The following is a 27,176-nucleotide window of genomic DNA, read 5'->3' on the forward strand; positions in this document are numbered from 1 at the left end:
ATGGCACCCACTCTAGTATTCTTGGGTGGAGAATTCAATGGACAGAGAGGAGCCTGGTGGGCTATAGTCCATGCGGTCACAAAGAGACCGCCACCATTGAGCGGCTAACGCTTTCACAATTCACCCATCACTCTAGTCTCAAGCATAAATTCCTCTGAACCATCAACAACCACATAGTCTGATGGGACCAAGCAGCACTATAGAAATAATTCTAGAAAATAACTCAGCTCATTTTCTAGCATCTCTGTGGAAAATACATTTTTAAGTGCTTCTACAGACTTAGAACGAAGGCTGTTGGGAGAGATACCAGATCAATCAGCAAATTTCCTCGATGGGTCTGGAAGCAGTCCAGTCTAATTCTCATACGACTTAAGTGTCCTAGAATATCTTTGCTAAAGAATTATGTTCTTGCAATTAGAATATTAAGGTCCCTGTTGTATATGTGTTTCCTGAGTAGATATGTGTGAGATCTGATTTGCTTCTTATGACCTGCTGTCTCTGAATTTCCTACTAGACAATGAAAACGATCACAAGCAAGTGAGTGGACAAGAGCTCTCATTTCCCAGGTAATTTGAAAATCTGTGGGCTGTGAATGTCAGTGGTGACAGCAGGAGACCTCAGATCCAGAGAAAAATAGAAAGTACTCTATATAACTCTTTCATCTATTCATGCAGCAGCAAGTATCTCTTTAGTAGTGTTGTCTATTTATGTTTCACAAGTTTGTGCGTTTCAGTTTTTCAATCCTTCAAGTTTAGTAATGTACAGTGAGTTGTCCCAGGTGAAATAACTAAACCTGGGAGTTCCTGTATTCGTGTGTTTTCTCCTGAGTGGGTAAAGTAGGGTGAGAGCCTATGGGTCTTACACTGGTTTGGCATCAGCATGTTGGTAAATATTTGATTTCAAGGGAGGAAAATCGAACGATATTCATATTACAACAAAATATTGAAAAAAATAGTTCTTGAAGGCAGAATATCTAGTCTATACCTCCTTTTTCTCCAACTCTGAAAAACTGATCTTGAAGCTATATTTGTGCCAAGAAATATTTTAAAATTGAATGGAATAGAGTCCAAACTCAAACACATCTTTAACTTCTTAAAAGCTGTGTTCACTTGGACACAGGATATCCAGATCAATACAATCTGTGCAGAAAAGTCTGAACCACTGTCCCTGCCTTCTGTGTGTGCTGGGGGTGGTGACGTTAGCATGTAGGGAAAATTCCATCTCCTCCTTCAACCGCTGGTTGTGTGCCCAGTGCCCAGAGAACCTGCTGTCTCTCTCCTACCCCATGGCACCCACACTCCACTCCACATCAGGAGGAGTTACTTCCCTCCTTAAGGGGACTGCCCTTTTGCTTTCTGTGAGCAAACTCAATGCCTGTCATGAAAACCAGCCAGATAGCTTGGGGTCGAATCCTCTTAATTTTCTGTCATCCCTTCTCCACCTGACACAGCGTGAACTTGCTGGATGTTGAAAAGAAGGTGGTGTTCCAGCAATCCCAAGATGAATGTGTTTCAGTACCTTCCACTCTCCAGGAAGGTTCTGCCTGCAACCAGCCTTCCAGTGATGGAAAATTTGCATTTGATGAAGAGAATGTGGAGTCTGCCATGGATGGAGCCTGTGGTTGCTCTCATGCTGAAGAGGATGAAATTTCGACTGGTCTCCCAGGTAGTCTTCGATATATCTGTTAGTCTACTCTGGGAGAATGATCCCGTTTGATAGACCCTATGCTTCCATACTGAAGCCTGATTTGAACCAGACTCTATAGTTGCATTTAAAATGAGACATTCTATGAATGAACTTTTCTAAGTTCCCTGTCATGGTTGTCCCTGGGGTAAACCGCTCTACCCAAGGTGGTCCAGCCAGACTCACATGAACCTTAGCAATTGTGGCACAGGAGGTACAAAGGCTTCCTAATTTTGAATGAACCTCTTATCTCACAGGAAATGCTTTAATTGTCATTTCTGGGTAATGTCCCTGCGTTCCTACACCTGTCCAAGGCTTTTTGCAGTCTTGTTTATTTCTTTGGAGGTGTCACGACTTTCGTTCACGTCTGTCAACCCATAGCCTCTCTCTTTTCCTTGGACTTATCTTGTTCGAAGTTTCTGATAGCAGAAGGTAATGCGCACTGTCAGTTTTTGGTATGTTTCTCTGAGGTAACGGAAAAGGCAATGGGAACCCACTCCAGTACTCTTGCCTGGAAAATCCCATGGATGGAGTAGCCTGGTAGGCTCCATGGGGTCGCGAAGTCCATGGGGACACGACTGTGCGACTTCACTTTCACTTTTCACTTTCATGCATTGAGAAGGAAATGGCAACCCCCTCCAGTGTCTTGCCTGGAGAATCCCAGCGACGGGGGATCCTGGTGGTCTGCCGTCTATGAGGTCGCACAGACGGACACGACTGAAGCGACTTAGCAGCAGCAGCAGCAGCTCTGAGGGAAGACAGGGCCCTGGAACTTCCCAACCTGATGAATGGCCTCTGTTTGCAGCTTTGAGATTCATTTGACTTGATGGTGTGTGGATTCCACTCCCATTTAATCTCAGTGTGAAATCACTTATCCCATTAATAAACAACATTTCAGATGAAAAAAGCCTGAGTATTATAGCAGGCTGAGGATATAATTAAGTTGTTCCCCAGGAACTGTGGGGAAAAGGATATATTTAGCTGTTTGCACAGACTGGGGATCAGGATACTCTGCCGATGACATATCATATCAAGGAAATTTGTCCAATGGCTCAAGAAGGAAACCCAGTGCCTTCTTCTGAGGCTCATTCTAGGGCCTCCTGGATTATTTCTGTCTCAATAGCCTGTTACCACATTCTGAAGATAGGCACAGGATTGGGCGTTTTGGAAAGGCATTTGCCTGACATAACTCTTCTGTTAATTTCTTTGCAGAAAACCAGAATGGTCACGATGACCTGAAAGGAGCAGCGGTTGTGGCCCCGAGGTAATTTTGAATATCTGTGGGCTCCTGTACAGTGATAACCTCTGCAGACCTCTGATGCGGGGAAAGACAGAAAGTGCTGAATATATTGTGTCGTCAGTTTTGCCCACCACTATTATTCTTTTTCATAATGTTCTCTGCTTTCACTGTGGTACTTGTATTGTTTCCAATTTCTTATTTACTGGTCAAGTTTCAAACCCAAGTCAGTCGACCTAGGTGAACTAAGTCAGAGTGATGTTTTTGCACTCAATTTTTATATCAGGTGTGGTTTCTAGAGTGAGATGCATATCTGCTATATGTTTGGTGTTAGCATGCTGGCATGTGTGTCATAGTAATGTCAATGCCATGTAAGTGGAAGTGTGAAAGCCACTACTCCGTGTCCCTGTATGTGAGGCGTGACTGTACCATCACAGAGAAATCTGTCTGTTCATCAGCCTGTTATTTGGTCAGACCACTGAGCACCTACTGCTTTTTCTCTCTTCCGCCCCTGTAAAACCACGCTGTGTCTCACACACAAAACAGAGTTTTCTCCCTGTCATGGATCAGACCCTTGGCTTCACCACTCAAACATTCCATCAAAACCAGATAGGACTGTACAGTTTCTGATAAGTCTTGGCTTAGTCTTTTGCCGTCCCTCCCCACCAGGTTCAACAGACAGCTGCCACAGATGATAGAGAATGGAGTCCCACAGGACTCTCTAGATGAACACTACCTGACTTACTCAGTTCTTCCTGACCTGTCAGACTCCTTCTGGCCTTATCGGAGCAATGCCATCTTCTCACCTGAGGACGTGGATGTGTCTTATGCTCGGGATGTAACCAGTGAGTATTTTCTTGTGATAGAACTCCACCTATATGCCCAGGTAGACTCTGTACGCTTCGTACTCCCCACCTCTGCGGTGCTGAGGTTTGTCATCCCTGTTGGAAGCGCTGTAGACAGTGATTTGGATGAGACTCTGTGGTAGAGTTTTAAGTACAGACATCAGGTGGGTCAGGGAGCTCTCATTCATTTTTTGGCTCCGGGCTTGTCTCTGTCACCCTGACCCCAGTATCAGGCATTTGACACAAAGCACTTGTGACAACTCTCAACCACCTCAGCTGGAAATCCACAGGAGGTGTCTGTCAGAACTCGTTTGGAGCCAGTGTGTTGTTCCCCGCAATGAGTTAAATTTTTGTCAATGTTCGTGGCCTCTCCAGAAGTGATGACAGACTTGCCTCTTTATAAGGAGAGGTGATTTCCATCATGTGTTTTACTGCGCTCAGCCCCAGTCTCCCTTTTCTCGATGTTGGCAGGTCTTAGCTAAGATGGTATCTGACACCAAGACAGACACAACTGTCCCATTGCCTTGCTTGGATGTTTCCATGAAGTAAGGCTGGGCTCTGGCAGTTCCTCCAGCTTCAAATGGTCATGGTTTCTGTGTAGCACCAAAGATTCTTTTTGATTTGAAGGTTAATAGATTTCACTGGGCTTCCCTGGTGGCTCAGATGGTAAAGAATCTGCCCGCAATGCAGGAGACCCAGGTTCAATCCCTGTATCATGAAGATCCTCTGGACAAGAGAATGGCACCCACTCTAGTATTCTTGGGTGGAGAATTCAATGGACAGAGAGGAGCCTGGTGGGCTATAGTCCATGCGGTCACAAAGAGACCGCCACCATTGAGCGGCTAACGCTTTCACAATTCACCCATCACTCTAGTCTCAAGCATAAATTCCTCTGAACCATCAACAACCACATAGTCTGATGGGACCAAGCAGCACTATAGAAATAATTCTAGAAAATAACTCAGCTCATTTTCTAGCATCTCTGTGGAAAATACATTTTTAAGTGCTTCTACAGACTTAGAACGAAGGCTGTTGGGAGAGATACCAGATCAATCAGCAAATTTCCTCGATGGGTCTGGAAGCAGTCCAGTCTAATTCTCATACGACTTAAGTGTCCTAGAATATCTTTGCTAAAGAATTATGTTCTTGCAATTAGAATATTAAGGTCCCTGTTGTATATGTGTTTCCTGAGTAGATATGTGTGAGATCTGATTTGCTTCTTATGACCTGCTGTCTCTGAATTTCCTACTAGACAATGAAAACGATCACAAGCAAGTGAGTGGACAAGAGCTCTCATTTCCCAGGTAATTTGAAAATCTGTGGGCTGTGAATGTCAGTGGTGACAGCAGGAGACCTCAGATCCAGAGAAAAATAGAAAGTACTCTATATAACTCTTTCATCTATTCATGCAGCAGCAAGTATCTCTTTAGTAGTGTTGTCTATTTATGTTTCACAAGTTTGTGCGTTTCAGTTTTTCAATCCTTCAAGTTTAGTAATGTACAGTGAGTTGTCCCAGGTGAAATAACTAAACCTGGGAGTTCCTGTATTCGTGTGTTTTCTCCTGAGTGGGTAAAGTAGGGTGAGAGCCTATGGGTCTTACACTGGTTTGGCATCAGCATGTTGGTAAATATTTGATTTCAAGGGAGGAAAATCGAACGATATTCATATTACAACAAAATATTGAAAAAAATAGTTCTTGAAGGCAGAATATCTAGTCTATACCTCCTTTTTCTCCAACTCTGAAAAACTGATCTTGAAGCTATATTTGTGCCAAGAAATATTTTAAAATTGAATGGAATAGAGTCCAAACTCAAACACATCTTTAACTTCTTAAAAGCTGTGTTCACTTGGACACAGGATATCCAGATCAATACAATCTGTGCAGAAAAGTCTGAACCACTGTCCCTGCCTTCTGTGTGTGCTGGGGGTGGTGACGTTAGCATGTAGGGAAAATTCCATCTCCTCCTTCAACCGCTGGTTGTGTGCCCAGTGCCCAGAGAACCTGCTGTCTCTCTCCTACCCCATGGCACCCACACTCCACTCCACATCAGGAGGAGTTACTTCCCTCCTTAAGGGGACTGCTCTTTTGCTTTCTGTGAGCAAACTCAATGCCTGTCATGAAAACCAGCCAGATAGCTTGGGGTCGAATCCTCTTAATTTTCTGTCATCCCTTCTCCACCTGACACAGCGTGAACTTGCTGGATGTTGAAAAGAAGGTGGTGTTCCAGCAATCCCAAGATGAATGTGTTTCAGTACCTTCCACTCTCCAGGAAGGTTCTGCCTGCAACCAGCCTTCCAGTGATGGAAAATTTGCATTTGATGAAGAGAATGTGGAGTCTGCCATGGATGGAGCCTGTGGTTGCTCTCATGCTGAAGAGGATGAAATTTCGACTGGTCTCCCAGGTAGTCTTCGATATATCTGTTAGTCTACTCTGGGAGAATGATCCCGTTTGATAGACCCTATGCTTCCATACTGAAGCCTGATTTGAACCAGACTCTATAGTTGCATTTAAAATGAGACATTCTATGAATGAACTTTTCTAAGTTCCCTGTCATGGTTGTCCCTGGGGTAAACCGCTCTACCCAAGGTGGTCCAGCCAGACTCACATGAACCTTAGCAATTGTGGCACAGGAGGTACAAAGGCTTCCTAATTTTGAATGAACCTCTTATCTCACAGGAAATGCTTTAATTGTCATTTCTGGGTAATGTCCCTGCGTTCCTACACCTGTCCAAGGCTTTTTGCAGTCTTGTTTATTTCTTTGGAGGTGTCACGACTTTCGTTCACGTCTGTCAACCCATAGCCTCTCTCTTTTCCTTGGACTTATCTTGTTCGAAGTTTCTGATAGCAGAAGGTAATGCGCACTGTCAGTTTTTGGTATGTTTCTCTGAGGTAACGGAAAAGGCAATGGGAACCCACTCCAGTACTCTTGCCTGGAAAATCCCATGGATGGAGTAGCCTGGTAGGCTCCATGGGGTCGCGAAGTCCATGGGGACACGACTGTGCGACTTCACTTTCACTTTTCACTTTCATGCATTGAGAAGGAAATGGCAACCCCCTCCAGTGTCTTGCCTGGAGAATCCCAGCGACGGGGGATCCTGGTGGTCTGCCGTCTATGAGGTCGCACAGACGGACACGACTGAAGCGACTTAGCAGCAGCAGCAGCAGCTCTGAGGGAAGACAGGGCCCTGGAACTTCCCAACCTGATGAATGGCCTCTGTTTGCAGCTTTGAGATTCATTTGACTTGATGGTGTGTGGATTCCACTCCCATTTAATCTCAGTGTGAAATCACTTATCCCATTAATAAACAACATTTCAGATGAAAAAAGCCTGAGTATTATAGCAGGCTGAGGATATAATTAAGTTGTTCCCCAGGAACTGTGGGGAAAAGGATATATTTAGCTGTTTGCACAGACTGGGGATCAGGATACTCTGCCGATGACATATCATATCAAGGAAATTTGTCCAATGGCTCAAGAAGGAAACCCAGTGCCTTCTTCTGAGGCTCATTCTAGGGCCTCCTGGATTATTTCTGTCTCAATAGCCTGTTACCACATTCTGAAGATAGGCACAGGATTGGGCGTTTTGGAAAGGCATTTGCCTGACATAACTCTTCTGTTAATTTCTTTGCAGAAAACCAGAATGGTCACGATGACCTGAAAGGAGCAGCGGTTGGGGCCCCGAGGTAATTTTGAATATCTGTGGGCTCCTGTACAGTGATAACCTCTGCAGACCTCTGATGCGGGGAAAGACAGAAAGTGCTGAATATATTGTGTCGTCAGTTTTGCCCACCACTATTATTCTTTTTCATAATGTTCTCTGCTTTCACTGTGGTACTTGTATTGTTTCCAATTTCTTATTTACTGGTCAAGTTTCAAACCCAAGTCAGTCGACCTAGGTGAACTAAGTCAGAGTGATTTTTTTGCACTCAATTTTTATATCAGGTGTGGTTTCTAGAGTGAGATGCATATCTGCTATATGTTTGGTGTTAGCATGCTGGCATGTGTGTCATAGTAATGTCAATGCCATGTAAGTGGAAGTGTGAAAGCCACTACTCCGTGTCCCTGTATGTGAGGCGTGACTGTACCATCACAGAGAAATCTGTCTGTTCATCAGCCTGTTATTTGGTCAGACCACTGAGCACCTACTGCTTTTTCTCTCTTCCGCCCCTGTAAAACCACGCTGTGTCTCACACACAAAACAGAGTTTTCTCCCTGTCATGGATCAGACCCTTGGCTTCACCACTCAAACATTCCATCAAAACCAGATAGGACTGTACAGTTTCTGATAAGTCTTGGCTTAGTCTTTTGCCGTCCCTCCCCACCAGGTTCAACAGACAGCTGCCACAGATGATAGAGAATGGAGTCCCACAGGACTCTCTAGATGAACACTACCTGACTTACTCAGTTCTTCCTGACCTGTCAGACTCCTTCTGGCCTTATCGGAGCAATGCCATCTTCTCACCTGAGGACGTGGATGTGTCTTATGCTCGGGATGTAACCAGTGAGTATTTTCTTGTGATAGAACTCCACCTATATGCCCAGGTAGACTCTGTACGCTTCGTACTCCCCACCTCTGCGGTGCTGAGGTTTGTCATCCCTGTTGGAAGCGCTGTAGACAGTGATTTGGATGAGACTCTGTGGTAGAGTTTTAAGTACAGACATCAGGTGGGTCAGGGAGCTCTCATTCATTTTTTGGCTCCGGGCTTGTCTCTGTCACCCTGACCCCAGTATCAGGCATTTGACACAAAGCACTTGTGACAACTCTCAACCACCTCAGCTGGAAATCCACAGGAGGTGTCTGTCAGAACTCGTTTGGAGCCAGTGTGTTGTTCCCCGCAATGAGTTAAATTTTTGTCAATGTTCGTGGCCTCTCCAGAAGTGATGACAGACTTGCCTCTTTATAAGGAGAGGTGATTTCCATCATGTGTTTTACTGCGCTCAGCCCCAGTCTCCCTTTTCTCGATGTTGGCAGGTCTTAGCTAAGATGGTATCTGACACCAAGACAGACACAACTGTCCCATTGCCTTGCTTGGATGTTTCCATGAAGTAAGGCTGGGCTCTGGCAGTTCCTCCAGCTTCAAATGGTCATGGTTTCTGTGTAGCACCAAAGATTCTTTTTGATTTGAAGGTTAATAGATTTCACTGGGCTTCCCTGGTGGCTCAGATGGTAAAGAATCTGCCCGCAATGCAGGAGACCCAGGTTCAATCCCTGTATCATGAAGATCCTCTGGACAAGAGAATGGCACCCACTCTAGTATTCTTGGGTGGAGAATTCAATGGACAGAGAGGAGCCTGGTGGGCTATAGTCCATGCGGTCACAAAGAGACCGCCACCATTGAGCGGCTAACGCTTTCACAATTCACCCATCACTCTAGTCTCAAGCATAAATTCCTCTGAACCATCAACAACCACATAGTCTGATGGGACCAAGCAGCACTATAGAAATAATTCTAGAAAATAACTCAGCTCATTTTCTAGCATCTCTGTGGAAAATACATTTTTAAGTGCTTCTACAGACTTAGAACGAAGGCTGTTGGGAGAGATACCAGATCAATCAGCAAATTTCCTCGATGGGTCTGGAAGCAGTCCAGTCTAATTCTCATACGACTTAAGTGTCCTAGAATATCTTTGCTAAAGAATTATGTTCTTGCAATTAGAATATTAAGGTCCCTGTTGTATATGTGTTTCCTGAGTAGATATGTGTGAGATCTGATTTGCTTCTTATGACCTGCTGTCTCTGAATTTCCTACTAGACAATGAAAACGATCACAAGCAAGTGAGTGGACAAGAGCTCTCATTTCCCAGGTAATTTGAAAATCTGTGGGCTGTGAATGTCAGTGGTGACAGCAGGAGACCTCAGATCCAGAGAAAAATAGAAAGTACTCTATATAACTCTTTCATCTATTCATGCAGCAGCAAGTATCTCTTTAGTAGTGTTGTCTATTTATGTTTCACAAGTTTGTGCGTTTCAGTTTTTCAATCCTTCAAGTTTAGTAATGTACAGTGAGTTGTCCCAGGTGAAATAACTAAACCTGGGAGTTCCTGTATTCGTGTGTTTTCTCCTGAGTGGGTAAAGTAGGGTGAGAGCCTATGGGTCTTACACTGGTTTGGCATCAGCATGTTGGTAAATATTTGATTTCAAGGGAGGAAAATCGAACGATATTCATATTACAACAAAATATTGAAAAAAATAGTTCTTGAAGGCAGAATATCTAGTCTATACCTCCTTTTTCTCCAACTCTGAAAAACTGATCTTGAAGCTATATTTGTGCCAAGAAATATTTTAAAATTGAATGGAATAGAGTCCAAACTCAAACACATCTTTAACTTCTTAAAAGCTGTGTTCACTTGGACACAGGATATCCAGATCAATACAATCTGTGCAGAAAAGTCTGAACCACTGTCCCTGCCTTCTGTGTGTGCTGGGGGTGGTGACGTTAGCATGTAGGGAAAATTCCATCTCCTCCTTCAACCGCTGGTTGTGTGCCCAGTGCCCAGAGAACCTGCTGTCTCTCTCCTACCCCATGGCACCCACACTCCACTCCACATCAGGAGGAGTTACTTCCCTCCTTAAGGGGACTGCCCTTTTGCTTTCTGTGAGCAAACTCAATGCCTGTCATGAAAACCAGCCAGATAGCTTGGGGTCGAATCCTCTTAATTTTCTGTCATCCCTTCTCCACCTGACACAGCGTGAACTTGCTGGATGTTGAAAAGAAGGTGGTGTTCCAGCAATCCCAAGATGAATGTGTTTCAGTACCTTCCACTCTCCAGGAAGGTTCTGCCTGCAACCAGCCTTCCAGTGATGGAAAATTTGCATTTGATGAAGAGAATGTGGAGTCTGCCATGGATGGAGCCTGTGGTTGCTCTCATGCTGAAGAGGATGAAATTTCGACTGGTCTCCCAGGTAGTCTTCGATATATCTGTTAGTCTACTCTGGGAGAATGATCCCGTTTGATAGACCCTATGCTTCCATACTGAAGCCTGATTTGAACCAGACTCTATAGTTGCATTTAAAATGAGACATTCTATGAATGAACTTTTCTAAGTTCCCTGTCATGGTTGTCCCTGGGGTAAACCGCTCTACCCAAGGTGGTCCAGCCAGACTCACATGAACCTTAGCAATTGTGGCACAGGAGGTACAAAGGCTTCCTAATTTTGAATGAACCTCTTATCTCACAGGAAATGCTTTAATTGTCATTTCTGGGTAATGTCCCTGCGTTCCTACACCTGTCCAAGGCTTTTTGCAGTCTTGTTTATTTCTTTGGAGGTGTCACGACTTTCGTTCACGTCTGTCAACCCATAGCCTCTCTCTTTTCCTTGGACTTATCTTGTTCGAAGTTTCTGATAGCAGAAGGTAATGCGCACTGTCAGTTTTTGGTATGTTTCTCTGAGGTAACGGAAAAGGCAATGGGAACCCACTCCAGTACTCTTGCCTGGAAAATCCCATGGATGGAGTAGCCTGGTAGGCTCCATGGGGTCGCGAAGTCCATGGGGACACGACTGTGCGACTTCACTTTCACTTTTCACTTTCATGCATTGAGAAGGAAATGGCAACCCCCTCCAGTGTCTTGCCTGGAGAATCCCAGCGACGGGGGATCCTGGTGGTCTGCCGTCTATGAGGTCGCACAGACGGACACGACTGAAGCGACTTAGCAGCAGCAGCAGCAGCTCTGAGGGAAGACAGGGCCCTGGAACTTCCCAACCTGATGAATGGCCTCTGTTTGCAGCTTTGAGATTCATTTGACTTGATGGTGTGTGGATTCCACTCCCATTTAATCTCAGTGTGAAATCACTTATCCCATTAATAAACAACATTTCAGATGAAAAAAGCCTGAGTATTATAGCAGGCTGAGGATATAATTAAGTTGTTCCCCAGGAACTGTGGGGAAAAGGATATATTTAGCTGTTTGCACAGACTGGGGATCAGGATACTCTGCCGATGACATATCATATCAAGGAAATTTGTCCAATGGCTCAAGAAGGAAACCCAGTGCCTTCTTCTGAGGCTCATTCTAGGGCCTCCTGGATTATTTCTGTCTCAATAGCCTGTTACCACATTCTGAAGATAGGCACAGGATTGGGCGTTTTGGAAAGGCATTTGCCTGACATAACTCTTCTGTTAATTTCTTTGCAGAAAACCAGAATGGTCTCGATGACCTGAAAGGAGCAGCGGTTGGGGCCCCGAGGTAATTTTGAATATCTGTGGGCTCCTGTACAGTGATAACCTCTGCAGACCTCTCATGCGGGGAAAAACAGAAAGTGCTGAATATATTGTGTCGTCAGTTTTGCCCACCACTATTATTCTTTTTCATAATGTTCTCTGCTTTCACTGTGGTACTTGTATTGTTTCCAATTTCTTATTTACTGGTCAAGTTTCAACCCCAAGTCAGTCGACCCAGGTGAACTAAGTCAGAGTGATGTTTTTGCACTCAATTTTTATATCAGGTGTGGTTTCTAGAGTGAGATGCATATCTGCTATATGTTTGGTGTTAGCATGCTGGCATGTGTGTCATAGTAATGTCAATGCCATGTAAGTGGAAGTGTGAAAGCCACTACTCCGTGTCCCTGTATGTGAGGCGTGACTGTACCATCACAGAGAAATCTGTCTGTTCATCAGCCTGTTATTTGGTCAGACCACTGAGCACCTACTGCTTTTTCTCTCTTCTGCCCCTGTAAAACCACGCTGTGTCTCACACACAAAACAGAGTTTTCTCCCTGTCATGGATCAGACCCTTGGCTTCACCACTCAAACATTCCATCAAAACCAGATAGGACTGTACAGTTTCTGATAAGTCTTGGCTTAGTCTTTTGCCGTCCCTCCCCACCAGGTTCAACAGACAGCTGCCACAGATGATAGAGAATGGAGTCCCACAGGACTCTCTAGATGAACACTACCTGACTTACTCAGTTCTTCCTGACCTGTCAGACTCCTTCTGGCCTTATCGGAGCAATGCCATCTTCTCACCTGAGGACGTGGATGTGTCTTATGCTCGGGATGTAACCAGTGAGTATTTTCTTGTGATAGAACTCCACCTATATGCCCAGGTAGACTCTGTACGCTTCGTAGTCCCCACCTCTGGGGTGCTGAGGTTTGTCATCCCTGTTGGAAGCGCTGTAGACAGTGATTTGGATGAGACTCTGTGGTAGAGTTTTAAGTACAGACATCAGGTGGGTCTGGGAGCTATGCTGTCTTCTTCATTCAGGTGGAGCCTACGGGTCCGGCCCCAAGTTAGGTCATGGCTCAAGGCTATTGTGACACACTCACTCACTTGTATGTGTGCAGGTGTCCGGAGATGACTGTTTTTTCCTGACTCCAATGCAATGTCTCTTCTTGCCCACAATGCTCCCATCTCCATACCCAAGTGTCCCTGGAATTTCTGTGCCTTTCCAGAGGCGCTAACAGCCTTAATGATTTGTTGCTTCCCTGGTGTCACTGCTGTCATCCCCGGTGTCTGTCTCCTCTAAATTGCTTGTCTTAGCAAACCAAGCATCTGCACCCCAGGATGCAAAGAGCCCTCCCATCACCTTGCTTGTATGTTTCTGCAAAGCACGGCAGAGCCCTGGCATTTTCCCACCCCATGAATGACTGAAGGTTCCGTGTGACAACTAGGATTCATGTGATTCTAGGTTTTGTTCATTCCACTCATCATTCTGCTAAAGTAGTCAGCTTATGATGAGAAAGGCCTGAGTATGACAATATTCTGCTCGATTGCTGTGGGCTATTCCCCAGACTCTGTGGGGAAGATGAATCTTGAACTTTTTACTCAGACTTGGAAGAGGATACTGTGGTGAGAATCTACCAGGGAAGGGAGATCTGGCCTGATGGCTCTGAAAAGCAAGCCAAGGAGAGTCTGAGAGATCCAACTGGAGGCATCTGGCATATCCTCCTTAAATAGCCTGTCATCGCAGTGCTGATATTGTCGTCCCCATGGCAGTATTGGACAGTGGATTATTAATTTACACAGTGAGATCTGCTAAGTGTTTCTCAACTTGTCTGAATTTATCCACAGAAAATCTTGCTGATCTGGAGGACAAGGAAGATCAAGACATCATCTGTTCTAGGTAACTATGGAGAAACATGGGTCTGACATCAGTGGTGACATTTGGTCATCTCACATGCAGGGGAATCAGAAAGCGCTGAACATGCCTATTTCTTCCATTCAGACAACCACAAATTGTCCCTGGAACAAGGTTGTCTGTTTTCACCCTTCATGAATCCCTCTCAATGATAGTAACTTGCAATCAGTTGAAGCAGGGCTACTGATCAGCCACAGGATTTCTTGGACTCCTCTGTTCTCTCCTTCTTATGAAAACCAGCATGCGATACTTATCTGCCTCTGTCTTTAGTGTTATGACCTTGGCAGGTATTTCATGGCAAGGTAGTATCTAGGAAAAAAAAATTCATGTCACATTGCAGTATTAAAAATATTGGTCTTGGAGACAAGATTTCCAGGAGTCCATTATGATGCCAGAGCTGGTATTCATTTGGATGCAGCATGTAAATTTCAACAAAACTTATGGTGTATTTGAAGTCACCTTTATGTTCTGAGGACGTGTGTGACATGACTGTGTGTCCTGGGGTGGCTCATTTTCCTCCTGAGCTCATTTCTTCTCTGTGCTCAGAGCATCTCATGCTCACTCTCCTTCACTCTCTCTCCCTTTCCCTTTGCAAGCGCCTTCAGACCCCAGATGGGAGTTGTGGGTGGGGGGGATTGTTATACCTCCTTTAAGGGGACTCCCCATTTGTTTTCTGCAACCTCTCCCTTAACCCTCCCACCAAAACCAGCTGTGGCTCTAGGTTGACTAATCCCTCTTGTTTAACCATCTGCTCTCCCAACCCCTCAAATCTCAGTATGGATCAGCTCATGGTAGAAGAGAATGAAGTCCAGCCGGACTCACTGGATGAATGTTACCTGGCTGCTTCTAGTGGCCATCATCTGACAGGTTCCTGTCATCCTTATAGAAGTGCCTCCTTCCCAACAGAGACAAGAGAAGATTTCTTGGATCTAGGTGTAAACGGTGAGTACTCCCAGACAGGTTCCTAGGCTCAGGTTGATTAGAACTGTGTTCTCAGTTTCAATTTTTAAAAGGCATCTCGAGCCTTTGCATTCTTCTTGCCCCAGGCTGCCGTCTGTCACCTGAACTTATCTCATCAGCACAGGCTTCTGGTATCACGTCAGACCAGAGAGGGCAAGTGGAGGGATCAGGGCAGAATCTCAGCTACCACTGTCTCACCTGCAGGAATTTGTGTAACAGAGCTCTTTTGATCAAGATAAGAATCCTTGTAGTCATGACATTTTGTTGCGAATTTTATTTCTTGAAGTTTCTGGCAAGTTCTCTGGCTTTTCATTCATGATTGCAATCTGCTCCATATTTGTAGCATGTTCTATTGTTCCCCAGCTCTAGATTCTTACCCCTGGGCTGCCAAGCTCCCTCTGAAGCATTTAGATACTAGCTCCTGAACATCAAATCTGCCTATGCCCTGTCATTTCCATGAAGCCAAGTATCTGTCTCTGTTGTTCCATCCTCAAGAGACACCCTTGTGTTTCATCCTTTGTGCAGCCAAAAGGAGTCTTCCACGTGCGGGTTATAGTTTCAATGTTTTATGCAATCTCAGTGGCATAACCGCATGGAAACTATCCATAACCTGTGTATCTGATAGGGGTATTGAGCTAATTTATGAGCCAGGTCCCCTTGGGTAGCAGTTCGTAGGGTATGGAAATGAAAACCTAGTATGAAATCCTTCTTGAGCTATTTTTTGACTTTTTCTTTAGGAGAAGTATTTTTATTGTTAGGACTTTGATTCATAAGATCATCTTGATTTCTTATTTCTCATTCTTCCCTGAGGAGCAGAGAAGCAAAGGCTTTCTCAGGATCACAGTAGTTCGCAAACCCGAAAGGGAACACACAGTTATTGTGCCCCTGTTGCCTGCCATGCTCCTTACTAAGTGAGCTCCAAGCGCACTACACCCCATTCAGCCCTCCCAGGCACCCTCTCAGGTGCCTGTGGTGTCTCATAGCAGAGCCGAGGGCGCTGAGGATCAGCAAGGTCCCTTCACTTGCCCCAGACTCCTGGCCACTGGCGGGTGGGACACTGACCTCTCCTGGGCCTGACTCCCTGGCTCAGGCTGTGTCCTCTCCTCTCAGTAGTTGGACCATCCGTGACTAAGAGAGGATGTTGCTCACCTTTTCCTCTTTGCCCCGACCAAATGATTTGCAGCTATGTTAATCTTCAACATCAAGTTGCCAGAGGGCTGCAGAGAACCCCTGTGGTCCCTCACTCAGACCTGCCAGCTCCCTATCCCTCTGTGCACTCTGTCCTGAGAGCAGAGCCAGCGGCTCCTCCAGCCCCTCCAGGTGGAGCCACAGCTCCACGGGGCTCTCTGGAGAATCAGCCAGGGTGAGAGTCCACACCTGTCCCCACCTCCTGCCCCCAGGTCACCTGCTGTCACGATGGGTCCAGGGACACCTTGAATTTGGCTGTGCTGAAGCCATTAAAAAACTGTGGAGCTCTATCTCAGAAACACTGACAGCCGGGTGTGGGTTCCTGTGAAGGGGATGAGTGAGGCTCAGACATGTGTCTCAGAAGTGAGATGTCAGTGATACGGCCCAGTCCTGCGAGTCCATTGTACACAGTGGGCCGGGAAAGGCCAAATCCCCACAGATGGATTGAGATGGATGAATGGAATATCTAAACTATACAGGGATCCATCCTGTGTCTTGAGTTTCATGATAACCTGAGTCCAGTGTGGATAGCTATTATGCAGCCATGTGGGTACAAGTAGTCAGGTCTACCCCATCCTCTCTGTACAAGGAGAAACCCTGCAGAAACAACACAAACACCTGATTTTTAAATTACAACTTGATCTTCTATTGGAGGACTTTCCCCACACTAACAATATTGGGCAGAATTGTTGATGTTGGATAAAATGTTCGGTTATTTTATATTCTGTCAATGGAAAGAATACTCAAAGCATAGGTCTAATAAAACCCATTCTCAAGAAAAGACAAAGAAAATTAGATGATGAAGTTACACAACGATAATTAAAAACAATCCTAGACATTGATTCAAAATAACATTGGAGAATGAGGGGATATGTAGTTTTGACAGTTCTTTCAAACACCAAATTTTATACGAGGATTTACCCTTTACCCAATATGAATTATCCTAAAATCTGATCAAGTGTCCTAAAATAGGAGGATGAATGATTAATGAACTTTGCCTGATGGAAATATGAAGGGCACACCAGACTGAGAGAAGTGCTTTTGGAAAAAGCCCCGGAAGCTCGCAGAGGCTCCTGGTGCAGGGCTGGGGTCAGAAAGGGGCCAGCCTGAGTCCTGGGAGGATTTGCAGAGGGAGTTGTGGGCAGTGATGTTGCAGAAGAAAGAGGGACTAGAAGACAGGAGCACTGGAAAGGCGAGTGAGGAGGTTAGATCTGTGGAGCAGAGAAGGGAGGATGAATTTCCATCAACTGAGGAACATGTGATAAAACAGGATTGGGGGGTGATAAGACAGGTGACCTTTGAGAGCGTGGAGAGGACTGAATCAGAGAAAACAGTTAGAAGGAGGTTGGATGAATCTTTGAGGAGAGTCAGACACAGATGCTGTCTGGAAGACTTAAGAGATAAGAGATCCATGAGAGACAGTTAAACAAACCTTGTTGAGGGTGCAGATGCATCAGCAGGAGGTGAGAGGAGAGCCCCACAGCAATGTAGAGCAGGCCCTGGCGGCTGTGACCTCACATGAGCCTGACCTGGACCTGAGGAGGGTACTTGATATCTTTGGTTAGCCCGCGTTCTGAGACTATGTCCTCATTTCACAGTAGAAATAGAAACAGATTTCATTAGGAGCACTGTCCAGGCACCAGTGGAGGAACGTGTATTGAAGGAGTATACATTGTGTCTCTCTCTAAAGAGACACAGGCGTGTTTCCAAGAGGGTCTCAGACCTCTTCTCCACTAGTCCTAGCTGCTAATACCATGCACCCCCCAGTCTGCTCCATGTGGAATAGATTTTCTTCTATATATACATGTATGGTTGAGTGAAAGCAGAGGCAAAAATTTCAAGCAAGGAAGTTCAAAAGGGTCTGGCGTGTACTCTCTCTTTCAGCTCAAATTCTAGTAGTACCTGAAGCCTTCAGGCCATATGTCTCTCCCTGTTCTTTTATTCCTGTGGGCAGATATCAACAACTCTTTCTCCCCCCATGCCTAGAGGCTTGTCTAGATCCTTTTCTCTAGGTTACAAGACGGAGGCTAAGAACAGAATACGAGGCTTGACCTCCTGTGTCACCCAAACCCTCTAGACTCAAGTGTCTGATTTCTCATTTCAAGAAATTGCAGCCTGGCACCTGCCTTCTCACCACCCCAGTCACAGCCAGAAATATGGCATCTTCTTCACATCGATGTCTGCCTTTGTTGTCTGGGTTTCTGGGTGGTTTCACTCATGGGCAAGGACGGTAGAAATGGGTGTCCAGAGAGGACTTAGCAAGGAAAAGCTTCCACTGGTCCTGAACCCTCCTTTCTTTTCAGGTGACCCCTGGGTGGACTGTCACCAGGGGCCTGTGAGTTTCCCAGGGTCAGAGGTGCAAACTCCACAAGCACAGCTTCAGGAAAGCACCCACGTGACCAATTGTCTGCAGCGGCAGCTGGACCAGCACTTTGACTGTGGTGACAGCAAAGCCATGCTTGGTCTTTCTTCCACCACCCAGGGCTTTCCCACCAACCCTGATTCTGGAAACCAAGGACCACTCTTTCTGGGTAAGAAAGAAAAGGGGATTCGAAAGCTCTGGTCCATGTACTGGTCATCACACAGCTGTGGGTGAAGGAGGCAGAGGGCCTCTCCCATGCCCGCTGTCGGCCCAGTTGAAACCTGTGACCCTCTACCAGAATGAGGTGAGCAAGAACCTGGGCCTCAGGAGCAGCTCAGCCTCAGGCCCTGGTTCTGCATATTCCTGCTTGTTTAACTGAGCCACGTTGTTTATCTTCCTAGGTATTTACCTCTCTCGTCCCTCATCTGAACACTTGAAAAATTCTCTCCTTTGCATGATTGTTGGGAATTGTAAACAGCATAATGTCCAGAGTGTCTGATTCACTAAAATTTGTTTGATAACCACTATGAATATAGAATATCTAAGCGTTGTGTCTTTCTGGTGCTTTAACACTTACAAAATCATTGCACAATGGTTGTTTCCTCTATGGTAGCATAGGCTTTATGGTCTACCCTTTCTCTAGACCCCATCTTCCCTTGCTTTCTCAGAAAGGTAGCTTGGCAATGTTTTCCTCTTCGTTCAACATGTGTCATCAAGGCGATTTACTCCTGTTGGGTGCTCTCAGTAACAGTGTATTAGCAACATTCAGTAGGAGTGTAAACACTGGCCCTGCAACTCAGTCCCATGTTTGCTTTTCATATCCAATTGATTTTCCTCATTGTACCTTCATTTTAGAATAAAGGGCTACCCTCATTTCTGAAGTGCACCCACCTGTCCCTTTTACGATACTCCATTTAAGTCCTTCTCTCCACTCATCTCCATGTCCGTCTCCTAGTTTTCCTCTCCTCTGGGTCCACATCTGTTCAAATTTCCTTAAAAGAGCTTTCAGACCCTCACATCCATTTCATCTGGGACGTATTCATCCTTACCCTCCATTGCTCTCCACATCGTCCCCTGGACCCTGACTCGACCTGGTGCTCATCCCTCAGGCTGTGGCCTCATCTGAGGAATAAGGAGAGACCCATGTCCTCAGGTAGAGGTGAGATAAGAAGGAGACGCCTTGTGGCAGCATGGAGAGTCTCAAGGAAAGTGCCCAGGGAGGGCCGGGATGCAGAGCCTGACAAGAGCCACTAGGTCTTGCGGTGTTTCTTGTCTTCTCTTCCCTCTCGTGTCTCCTTTTCTTGTGCTTGGCCTCCCACATTCTCAGCCAAGACTGAACCTCACTGGCTCGGTCACTCTGTTTCCTGCTCACCTCCCACGGAGTCCTGAGCATAAACCCAGGCTTCACAGCAGATTTTGCAGCAAAGGGTAGTTTTAATGCCCTTTACTTTCACACCCCTCCACACTGTGGCTCCCACCCACTGCTCATATCTCCTAGTTCCTGTCACCAAACAGAGCTTCTTGCTCCTTCTTCTTATTTTTCTATTTTGTTTTCCAAGTTCAACTTATCAGGAAGCCAATAGAATGACCCATTCAATAGCTCCAATCCTTCACTCATTTATTCCATCACAAACACACTCACTTGTGAGTCTTCTTCCATTTTTATCATATCGTCTATGTCTTATTTAAATTATATATACATATCATATGTAGTGTGTTTACATATATATGAAGTCTATATTCATGCACATTAAAAATCCTTCCAATTTACACTTCCCCACTTCTTTTCTCTCATGAGGTTTTCCTTCAATTTTGACTTTGCTTCATCTCTTCCCAGCCAACAGTGCAAACTGCATCCTGTAGGAGTTTCTTGCCTTTGTCTTTTCTACCTAGGAATTTCTGTTGTCATCCGTTTTATTCTTCTTGGCTCATTTTTGGCATCCGGAAGCATGTTTGCCCTGTGGCACACTTAACAATCCTGGGTAGTATAAGGAAGATCAGCAAAAAAGAAAATATAAAACTATCCCCATTGTCTTCACCTACCCATGGGCTTTCAGATGGCCTTTCTTGTTCCTGGACACTTTCTGTACCTGATGTCCTCCTTGGGTGAAGGAGTAAGTCTTCGTAAATCATGATTAACAATGGATCCTGTTGGTTGTGGTTTTATCTTCAGAGCTGGATGCTTCCATCAGAATGAAGAACCCTCCCAAGCTGGAAGGTGAGGGCGCCGCAGCAGGCGCACACGTGCATCCAGTGTGTAGCAAGATGAAGTGCTTAAGTGTCCTGAAGGAGAAGATTATCAAAAGAAAACTGCTGTTTGGCAAGTGGAGACTGGCATGCAGATTCCCTGGCCTTCAAGCTTAGGGAACAATGGTAATTCCATGTACTTCTACCTTATGCTCATTATCTGTTGTGGCTAAATCTCCCACTAATTGTTCTCTTCCTCATTTGTTCACTCAACAGCTGACACTACCTCTGTGTGGTCTTTCCTCTCTTTTCCATGGGGGCTGCCACCCTGCAGTGCCCTTCCATCTCAATCTCCTCTTTCCACTCGGACCTCTACTGTTTTCCCACTGCTGCCATCCTCATATTCCCTCTGACCTTTCCTATTAGCCACAAGGAAGCCCAGATCCGTGGTCCTCCTCATCAGAATAGCAGCATTTAAGCCACTGAAAACATTGGCCTTAAATCACACACATGCTTGGTTTCTTCACCTTACTTTCCCTGCCCCTGCCTCCAAGTCCACTGCCTCTTTCTTTCAGGATCGTGTCTTAAGGAATCACTCGCATGTGAGTTGGCTTCTGGAGGAAAGTAGCTAGGACAGCCCTTAACCCTCAGCTTTTGCACCTGAATAAGAAACACTGGAACTGAAGGAAAAGGCCTTCATTACTAAAATAAGATAAGACCCTGGGTCATAGGTAGGAGTGCTGCACTCAGCTGAGTCATGACTCCCCACAGCCTCTGATAGGCAGAACTTTGCTAATGTGCAGGGGACTTGCAGGAACTCCCTGGAGCTGGCATTAGGTGGAGGACAGTAAATGGCTCCCTAAAGGGACTTTGGGGGAAAGGAGATACAGAAGCCAGGTTTTCAAAATACATAGGGCATGAGATGGACAGGTATTCAGACCTCTCCAGTTTACTCACATGATTCCTTCTCCATATTAGTAAAAGCCCAGAAAAATGAGCTGAGTTGAAATCTGAGGCCAGGGAATGTAGGACAGCATTGTACTGAATTAACTTTGGGCCACGTTTATGAAGACCCAGGGAGATACATGCGAATAAAGATAATCATTGCTTCAGACAATGCAATTGAGAAAGCCAATTATTTATATGCGAGTAACAGAGAAAGACCAAAACATCTTTAGGGCCAGTGGAGAGAAGTCCATGTTGGATTAGAAGGAGAAAATAAAAAGACTGGTGTGAAATAGTGTAGGTGGTCTAGTGTGTAGTTCTAAATCATGCTGTTGTAAAATGAAAACGGGTTGAGTTTTGAGGTAACATGGATGCCTACACCCAATCCATTGAAATTCTGATTTTAAAGTTCTGGGGATGAGCTTTGGATATCAAAGCTCTGCTAATATGCCTCAAGGATTAGAAGGACTGTGGATCTGATAGGATATAAGGAACCAATATGGCAGTGGCCTATGAGTGGCTGCTTCCTCAAAAAGCTGAATAGTAACAAGTAAGGGAATTTGCATTTTTCTCTCAACAGAACTGTTTTGTAGAGCCTGGAGAAGAGAAAAGAGAAAAAAAGAGACGTAGATAGTTAAGTTAGATATATAATCTCTCTGTTTGGATTCAAGTTTCTCACAATTTTTATAGTAAAAGATACAATAAAACAAAGAAAAAAACATTACATAGACCCCAAAGTATAAAATCAACCCCCACCTTGCCACAAGAATAAAATTTAGTGTTTCCTTTTCTACTGTTAAAATGCCACATGCAGTTAGCTATTCACTAAACTTGTTTCACAGACTACTAACTGGCTCAGAACAGCAGATTCGACAAGTTATTTTTCATGGAATCTATCCTTTATGCAAAAGCCCCATAATGAATATTAGGCCTTATCCTGCTATATTGATCCTTTGACATGCCCTTCTGTCAGTTCAGTTAAGTTGCTCAGTTCTGTCCAAATCTTTGCCACCCCATGGACTGCAGCATGCCAGGCTTCACTGTTCATCACCAACACCCAGAACTTGCTCACATTCGTGTCCATGGAGTCGATGATGCCATCCAACCATCTCTTCCTCTCTTGTCCCGTTCTCCTCCTGCCTTCAGTCTTTCCCAGCATCAGGGTCTTTTCTAAGGAGTCAACTCTTCACATCAGGTGGCCAAAGTATTGAAGCTTCGGCATCCGCATCAGTCCTTCCAATGAATATTCAGGACTGATCTCCTTTAGGATGGACTGGTTGGATCTGCTTACAGTCCAAGGGACTCTCAAGAGTCTTCTCCAACACCATAGTTGAAAAGCATTAATTCTTCAGCACTCAGCTTTCTTTATGGTCCAACTCTCGCATCCATACATGACTACTGGAAAAACCGTAGCTTTGGCTAGATGGACCTTTGTTGGCAAAGTCATGTCTCTGCTTTTTAATATGCTGTCTCAGTTTCTCATAACTTTTCTACCAAGGAGTAAGCGTCTTTTAATTTCGTGGCTGCAGTCACCATCTGCCGTGATTTTGGAGCCCAAGAAAATTACATCTGTCTCTGTTTCCATTGTTTCCCCATGTCTTTGCCATGAAGTGATGGGACCAGATGCCATGATCTTCTTTTTCTTGAATGCATAGTTTTAAGCCACCCTTTTCACTCTTCACTCACTTTCATCAAGAGGCTCTGTAGTTCCTCTTCGCTCTCTGCTAAAAGGGTGGTGTCATCTGCATATCCCAGGTTATTGATATTTCTCGCGGCAGTCTTGATTCCAGCTGTGCTTCATCCAGCCCAGCATTTCGCATGGTGCACTCTGGGTATAAGTTAAATAATCAAGGTGACAATATACAGCCTTGACATACTCCTTTCTCAGTTTGGAATCAGTCCATGTTCCATGTCCCGTTCTAGTGATGCTTCTTGACCTGCATACGGGTTTCTCAGGAGGCAGGTAACGTGGTCTGGTATTCTCATCTCTTTACGAATTTTCCATAGTTTGTTGTGATCCACACAGTCAAAGGCTTTGGCCTAGTCGATAAAGCAGAAGTAGATGTTTTCCTGGATGTTTTTCTATACACCAGCATAAAATACTAGTAGAGACTCTTTCTTTGAGAAAAGTTTGAGGAAAAGTTGATGAGAATTTAGGATAACTAAACTGAACCCTCTTTCACTTCAGAGTTTTATTTGTGTAGATGTCAAGGATATTCCTAGAAATGCCTTAAGGAAGATCCAGCATGAAATCACCTCCATAGCATTTTGGTGTCCATGGGATGCAAATGGGTTGAGACACAGTGACACTCCCTGCTCTCTTTTCGCTAATTTTATTTTGAGTTTCCCCTTTCCATTCATTCATTCCTCAGTCATTCCTTTCCATTCATTCCTCAGTCTCTTTGGAGCTGGATTTCCCTGGAAAGCCTTATTCCTGCCCAGGAGGATGACCAAACAGCCTCTATTAACTGTTGACTCCTCCAGATGGGAGCTTTTCCCCTTCTCCTCTCCCTTCCCGCAAATATATAGGAAGGGCCTGTGGCCTGGGTTGTCAGTAACAAGTCATGTGGTTTTGGATAGTCCTTAGACCCTTGAAAACCTAGCTCCTCCTCTGTAAATTATGAAACTGGACTTGGATACATTCTGAGGTCCCTATTGGTGCTCACATTCCAGGAGTCTCCGGTAGCCTGCTTCTCCTCCTCAGAAGGCGGGGCTGCAGAGGTAAGAAGAGGGTGTCTTTCTCAATTGAGGATCCTCTGCTCCCATAGCAGTCTGTTTCTAATTGTGTTTGAGGGATGCTCAGCACATCCATCCCTGAACGTGTGGGAAAGCATACAGATGAAGGGGATTCAAGAGTGAAATGACCGTTGAGTATTGAGTGGTAGGGATCCAGATGAGGCTCTGAAGAAGCTCTGAGCTGAGATATCCCCAAGCACAGGTGGGGTGAGGACAAGGGTCCTTAGATGCTGCACCACAGGCTAGGTGAAAGTTCAGGGAGGTATTCCTTCGAAATCATGGACCTCACTTTCCTCTCCAGCCAGCCTGTGGCTCTCCCTTCAGCTCGTCCTGTCAACAGGAGCTCTGTCTGCCCCTGGCCCCAGTCACCATGTTGCCATCCCTCCAGGCTCAGCAGGATCTAACAAAGACTCACATTTCTTCTCTCTGTCTGTCTTTCACAGATACCAATTACGTTAGGAACTAAGAAAAGATATCGTCAATTTGAGAAACCACACTATAATATGTACCTTTTCCATTTGATGAAAAAAAAACTCAACCACAGCAACTCAATTTCAACCTCAGCAACGCCAGAGGGATCCTTTCCTGAGAACGAACGTCCCAACCAACGACCACTCTCCACACTCCAAGGGACAGAATTGATGGGAGTAATCCCAGTCATCAGCCTCCGCATGTAATCCTCAGTAAGGTGATCGATGCTTTGATGGACACACAGTTTGGAAAGACCTTAACTCTTGCTCTTCTAAATATTCATCCTCCACACACCAGCATGGGAACAATTAGAAGAAGACAACATATCAACCCGGTCATTCTTTGCCACCGGATGGACTGTGCTCAAAGCAGACAGCATTTACTATACATTGTTCTTGCTTCAAGTGTTTATCCTGTGTTTAATATTGAGGTAGATACCAGATAACTGCAGAATTTAGACTTTGAACCAGACAACTGGCCTGTCTTTTTTCAAACAGTCGATGTTTGCCCCAAAAAGACAACCACAAAAAGGAGACGAGATGTTGTAGGTTCCAAAGGACTGAAAAGATTGTGTTCCTGTATTTCTTTAGTCCTTTGGAACCTCAAACATCTCCTCACCTTTTTGTAGTTGTCCTTGATGGTCGTGACATTGACTTGTTTGCAGAGGATTGGTCAGTTGTCTACTCAAAGGTCTACCTTTTGCAGTTGTCTGATCATTTCCTCATGATTAAATTCAGGTAAACCCTGTTTGCCAAGAACACATCTAGCACATGCTGTGTGCTTCCTAGCGCAGCCTGTTTGGAGGTTAAGAGTGTCCACTTTACCTGTCTCCACGATTATTATTTTAACAGTGAACACTGTTATGCAGAGGCTGATAAGATCTGTTCATTGAAAAGGCAGATTTTGTGTCTGTAATGAGTAATTTGATTAGTGGGCTTTTGAGAGTGTATGAATATCGTATTCTATGGTGCTCCTTCTGTAAAAAGTTTACCATCCTTTATTGGTCCCTGATGTGTGTCAATTTCATATCTGTGGTATAGCCAGCATTGTGCTATGGAAAAGACAATCCCTACCCCTAACATATTATTAAAAATATTTTTGAGTTTCAACTTAAGCTCATGCTTTTTTAAAATTCAGTGTTATAATCCATTATTTTCTTAAATGTATTCTTAATTGGAGGCTAACTGCTTTAGAATGTTGCGTTGGTTTCTGCCATACAACAATGGGAATCAAACATAAGTATAAATATGTCCCCTCCTTCTTGAACCTCCTTCCCACCCCTCTCCCATCCACAGTCCACTATTAACATGATTGATTTTATTCATATAAATACTCTTGTTTCTCATGTGCCGTGCTGTGCTTAGTTACTCAGTTGTGTGCGACTCTTTGCAACCCCACGGACTGTAGCCCGCCAGGTTCCTGTGTCTATGGGGATTCTCCAGGCAAGAATACTGGAGTGGGTTGCCATGCTCTACTTCAGGGGATCTTTCCAACCCAGGGATCGAACCCAGGTGTCCACCATTTCAGGCAGATTCCACCAGGAAAGCCCAAGACTACTGGAGTGGGTATCCTGTCCTTTCTCCAGGGAATCCTACAAAACCAGGAATCGATCCGGGGTCTCCTGAATCGCAGGCAGATTCTTTACCAGCTGAGCTACTACCAGGGAAGCCCCTCTGTTTCTCCCTATTCAGTTTTGTATCTTAAACACCTCTCGCATCTTTTAATCTATGTTTACCATTTGTAGTAGATTGTATCTTCTGTGTTTCTTTCTCTGTTATTTTATTTTATTTGTGTATGCATATTTGTTTGTGTCTGTGTGTTTTGCTTGGGATTTGGAAGGCCTGGTAGCTAGTTAGTGCACTAAAATTTCTGACACGTTAGTCCTTTAGTATTTTGTCTCATTTCTAATATTTAAAACATTTTAAATGTTATCTATCAACATCAACTTTTTACTACTGTGAAGATCAAGGACATTGTTCTGCTTTTTCCTTCTGTCTTACCCTTTATATACTGTATTTTTCCTAGCTTTTTTTTTTTTTAATGTGCTAATTGGTAGGATAGAGGTAGGAGCTGGAGGAGGGGCCCACTGGGTCCTTTCGACCCCCTGGTGGCACAAGATGGCTGTCCCACTCTGGGAGTACTAGCAGCCTCCCTGCAGAAGTTTGAGGGTGTACCTAGGCTGCCCCCAGGGCAGGGCCCACGACACAGTGGCTTAAATCTACAATCACATATATTCAGTGATGACCAGATGTACAAAACCCATAGTTTCCTGTCAATTCTTGATGAGCAGAGTTTGTCTTTAAAGATTTCTCATGATGGACTGAGGATTCCTTAAGTTTGATATGTTTAATACTTGTTTTCTGTTGCTTTAATACAGCACAGACAGCTTGGCTAAATATAAAGAACTTGTCCACAATGAGTTCTATTGACTTTTTTAAAAAAATAATGTTTACTTTATAAGTTCTGCTGAGATGCAGAATGTA

General features: G+C 44.7%; 2 protein-coding genes and 1 long non-coding RNA gene across 3 annotated transcripts in view; 2 read left to right on the forward strand and 1 right to left on the reverse strand.

Annotated features, from left to right (window-relative positions):
- Positions 1–27,176, forward strand: part of LOC145504749 (NBPF family member NBPF19-like) — a 251,607-nt gene that overhangs the window by 134,401 nt on the left and 90,030 nt on the right. Inside the window, exons 70-81 of the mRNA XM_081486056.1 lie at positions 515–566; positions 1,451–1,665; positions 2,896–2,947; positions 3,590–3,765; positions 5,018–5,069; positions 5,954–6,168; positions 7,399–7,450; positions 8,093–8,268; positions 9,521–9,572; positions 10,457–10,671; positions 11,902–11,953; positions 12,596–12,771. Coding sequence (XP_081342182.1) covers positions 515–566; positions 1,451–1,665; positions 2,896–2,947; positions 3,590–3,765; positions 5,018–5,069; positions 5,954–6,168; positions 7,399–7,450; positions 8,093–8,268; positions 9,521–9,572; positions 10,457–10,671; positions 11,902–11,953; positions 12,596–12,771 — 1,485 coding nt within the window. The remainder of the gene's footprint in view (positions 1–514; positions 567–1,450; positions 1,666–2,895; positions 2,948–3,589; positions 3,766–5,017; positions 5,070–5,953; positions 6,169–7,398; positions 7,451–8,092; positions 8,269–9,520; positions 9,573–10,456; positions 10,672–11,901; positions 11,954–12,595; positions 12,772–27,176) is intronic.
- The window catches only part of LOC145504771 (uncharacterized), a 375,749-nt gene that overhangs the window by 58,290 nt on the left and 290,283 nt on the right, over positions 1–27,176 (reverse strand). The gene's annotated exons all lie outside the window — the stretch shown is intronic.
- LOC145504761 (NBPF family member NBPF4-like) lies at positions 14,551–25,802 on the forward strand. Its single transcript, XM_081486079.1, has 4 exons — positions 14,551–14,786; positions 18,296–18,523; positions 20,528–20,727; positions 24,666–25,802. The coding sequence occupies exons 1-3, from the start codon at positions 14,621–14,623 to the stop codon at positions 20,716–20,718; spliced, it is 585 nt and encodes a 194-aa protein (XP_081342205.1). The 5' UTR covers positions 14,551–14,620; the 3' UTR covers positions 20,719–20,727; positions 24,666–25,802.

The sequence above is a fragment of the Giraffa tippelskirchi genome, chromosome 5, assembly GCF_054371585.1.
Source record: "Giraffa tippelskirchi isolate mGirTip1 chromosome 5, T2T-mGirTip1v1.2.pri, whole genome shotgun sequence".
NCBI classification, from domain to species: domain Eukaryota; kingdom Metazoa; phylum Chordata; class Mammalia; order Artiodactyla; family Giraffidae; genus Giraffa; species Giraffa tippelskirchi.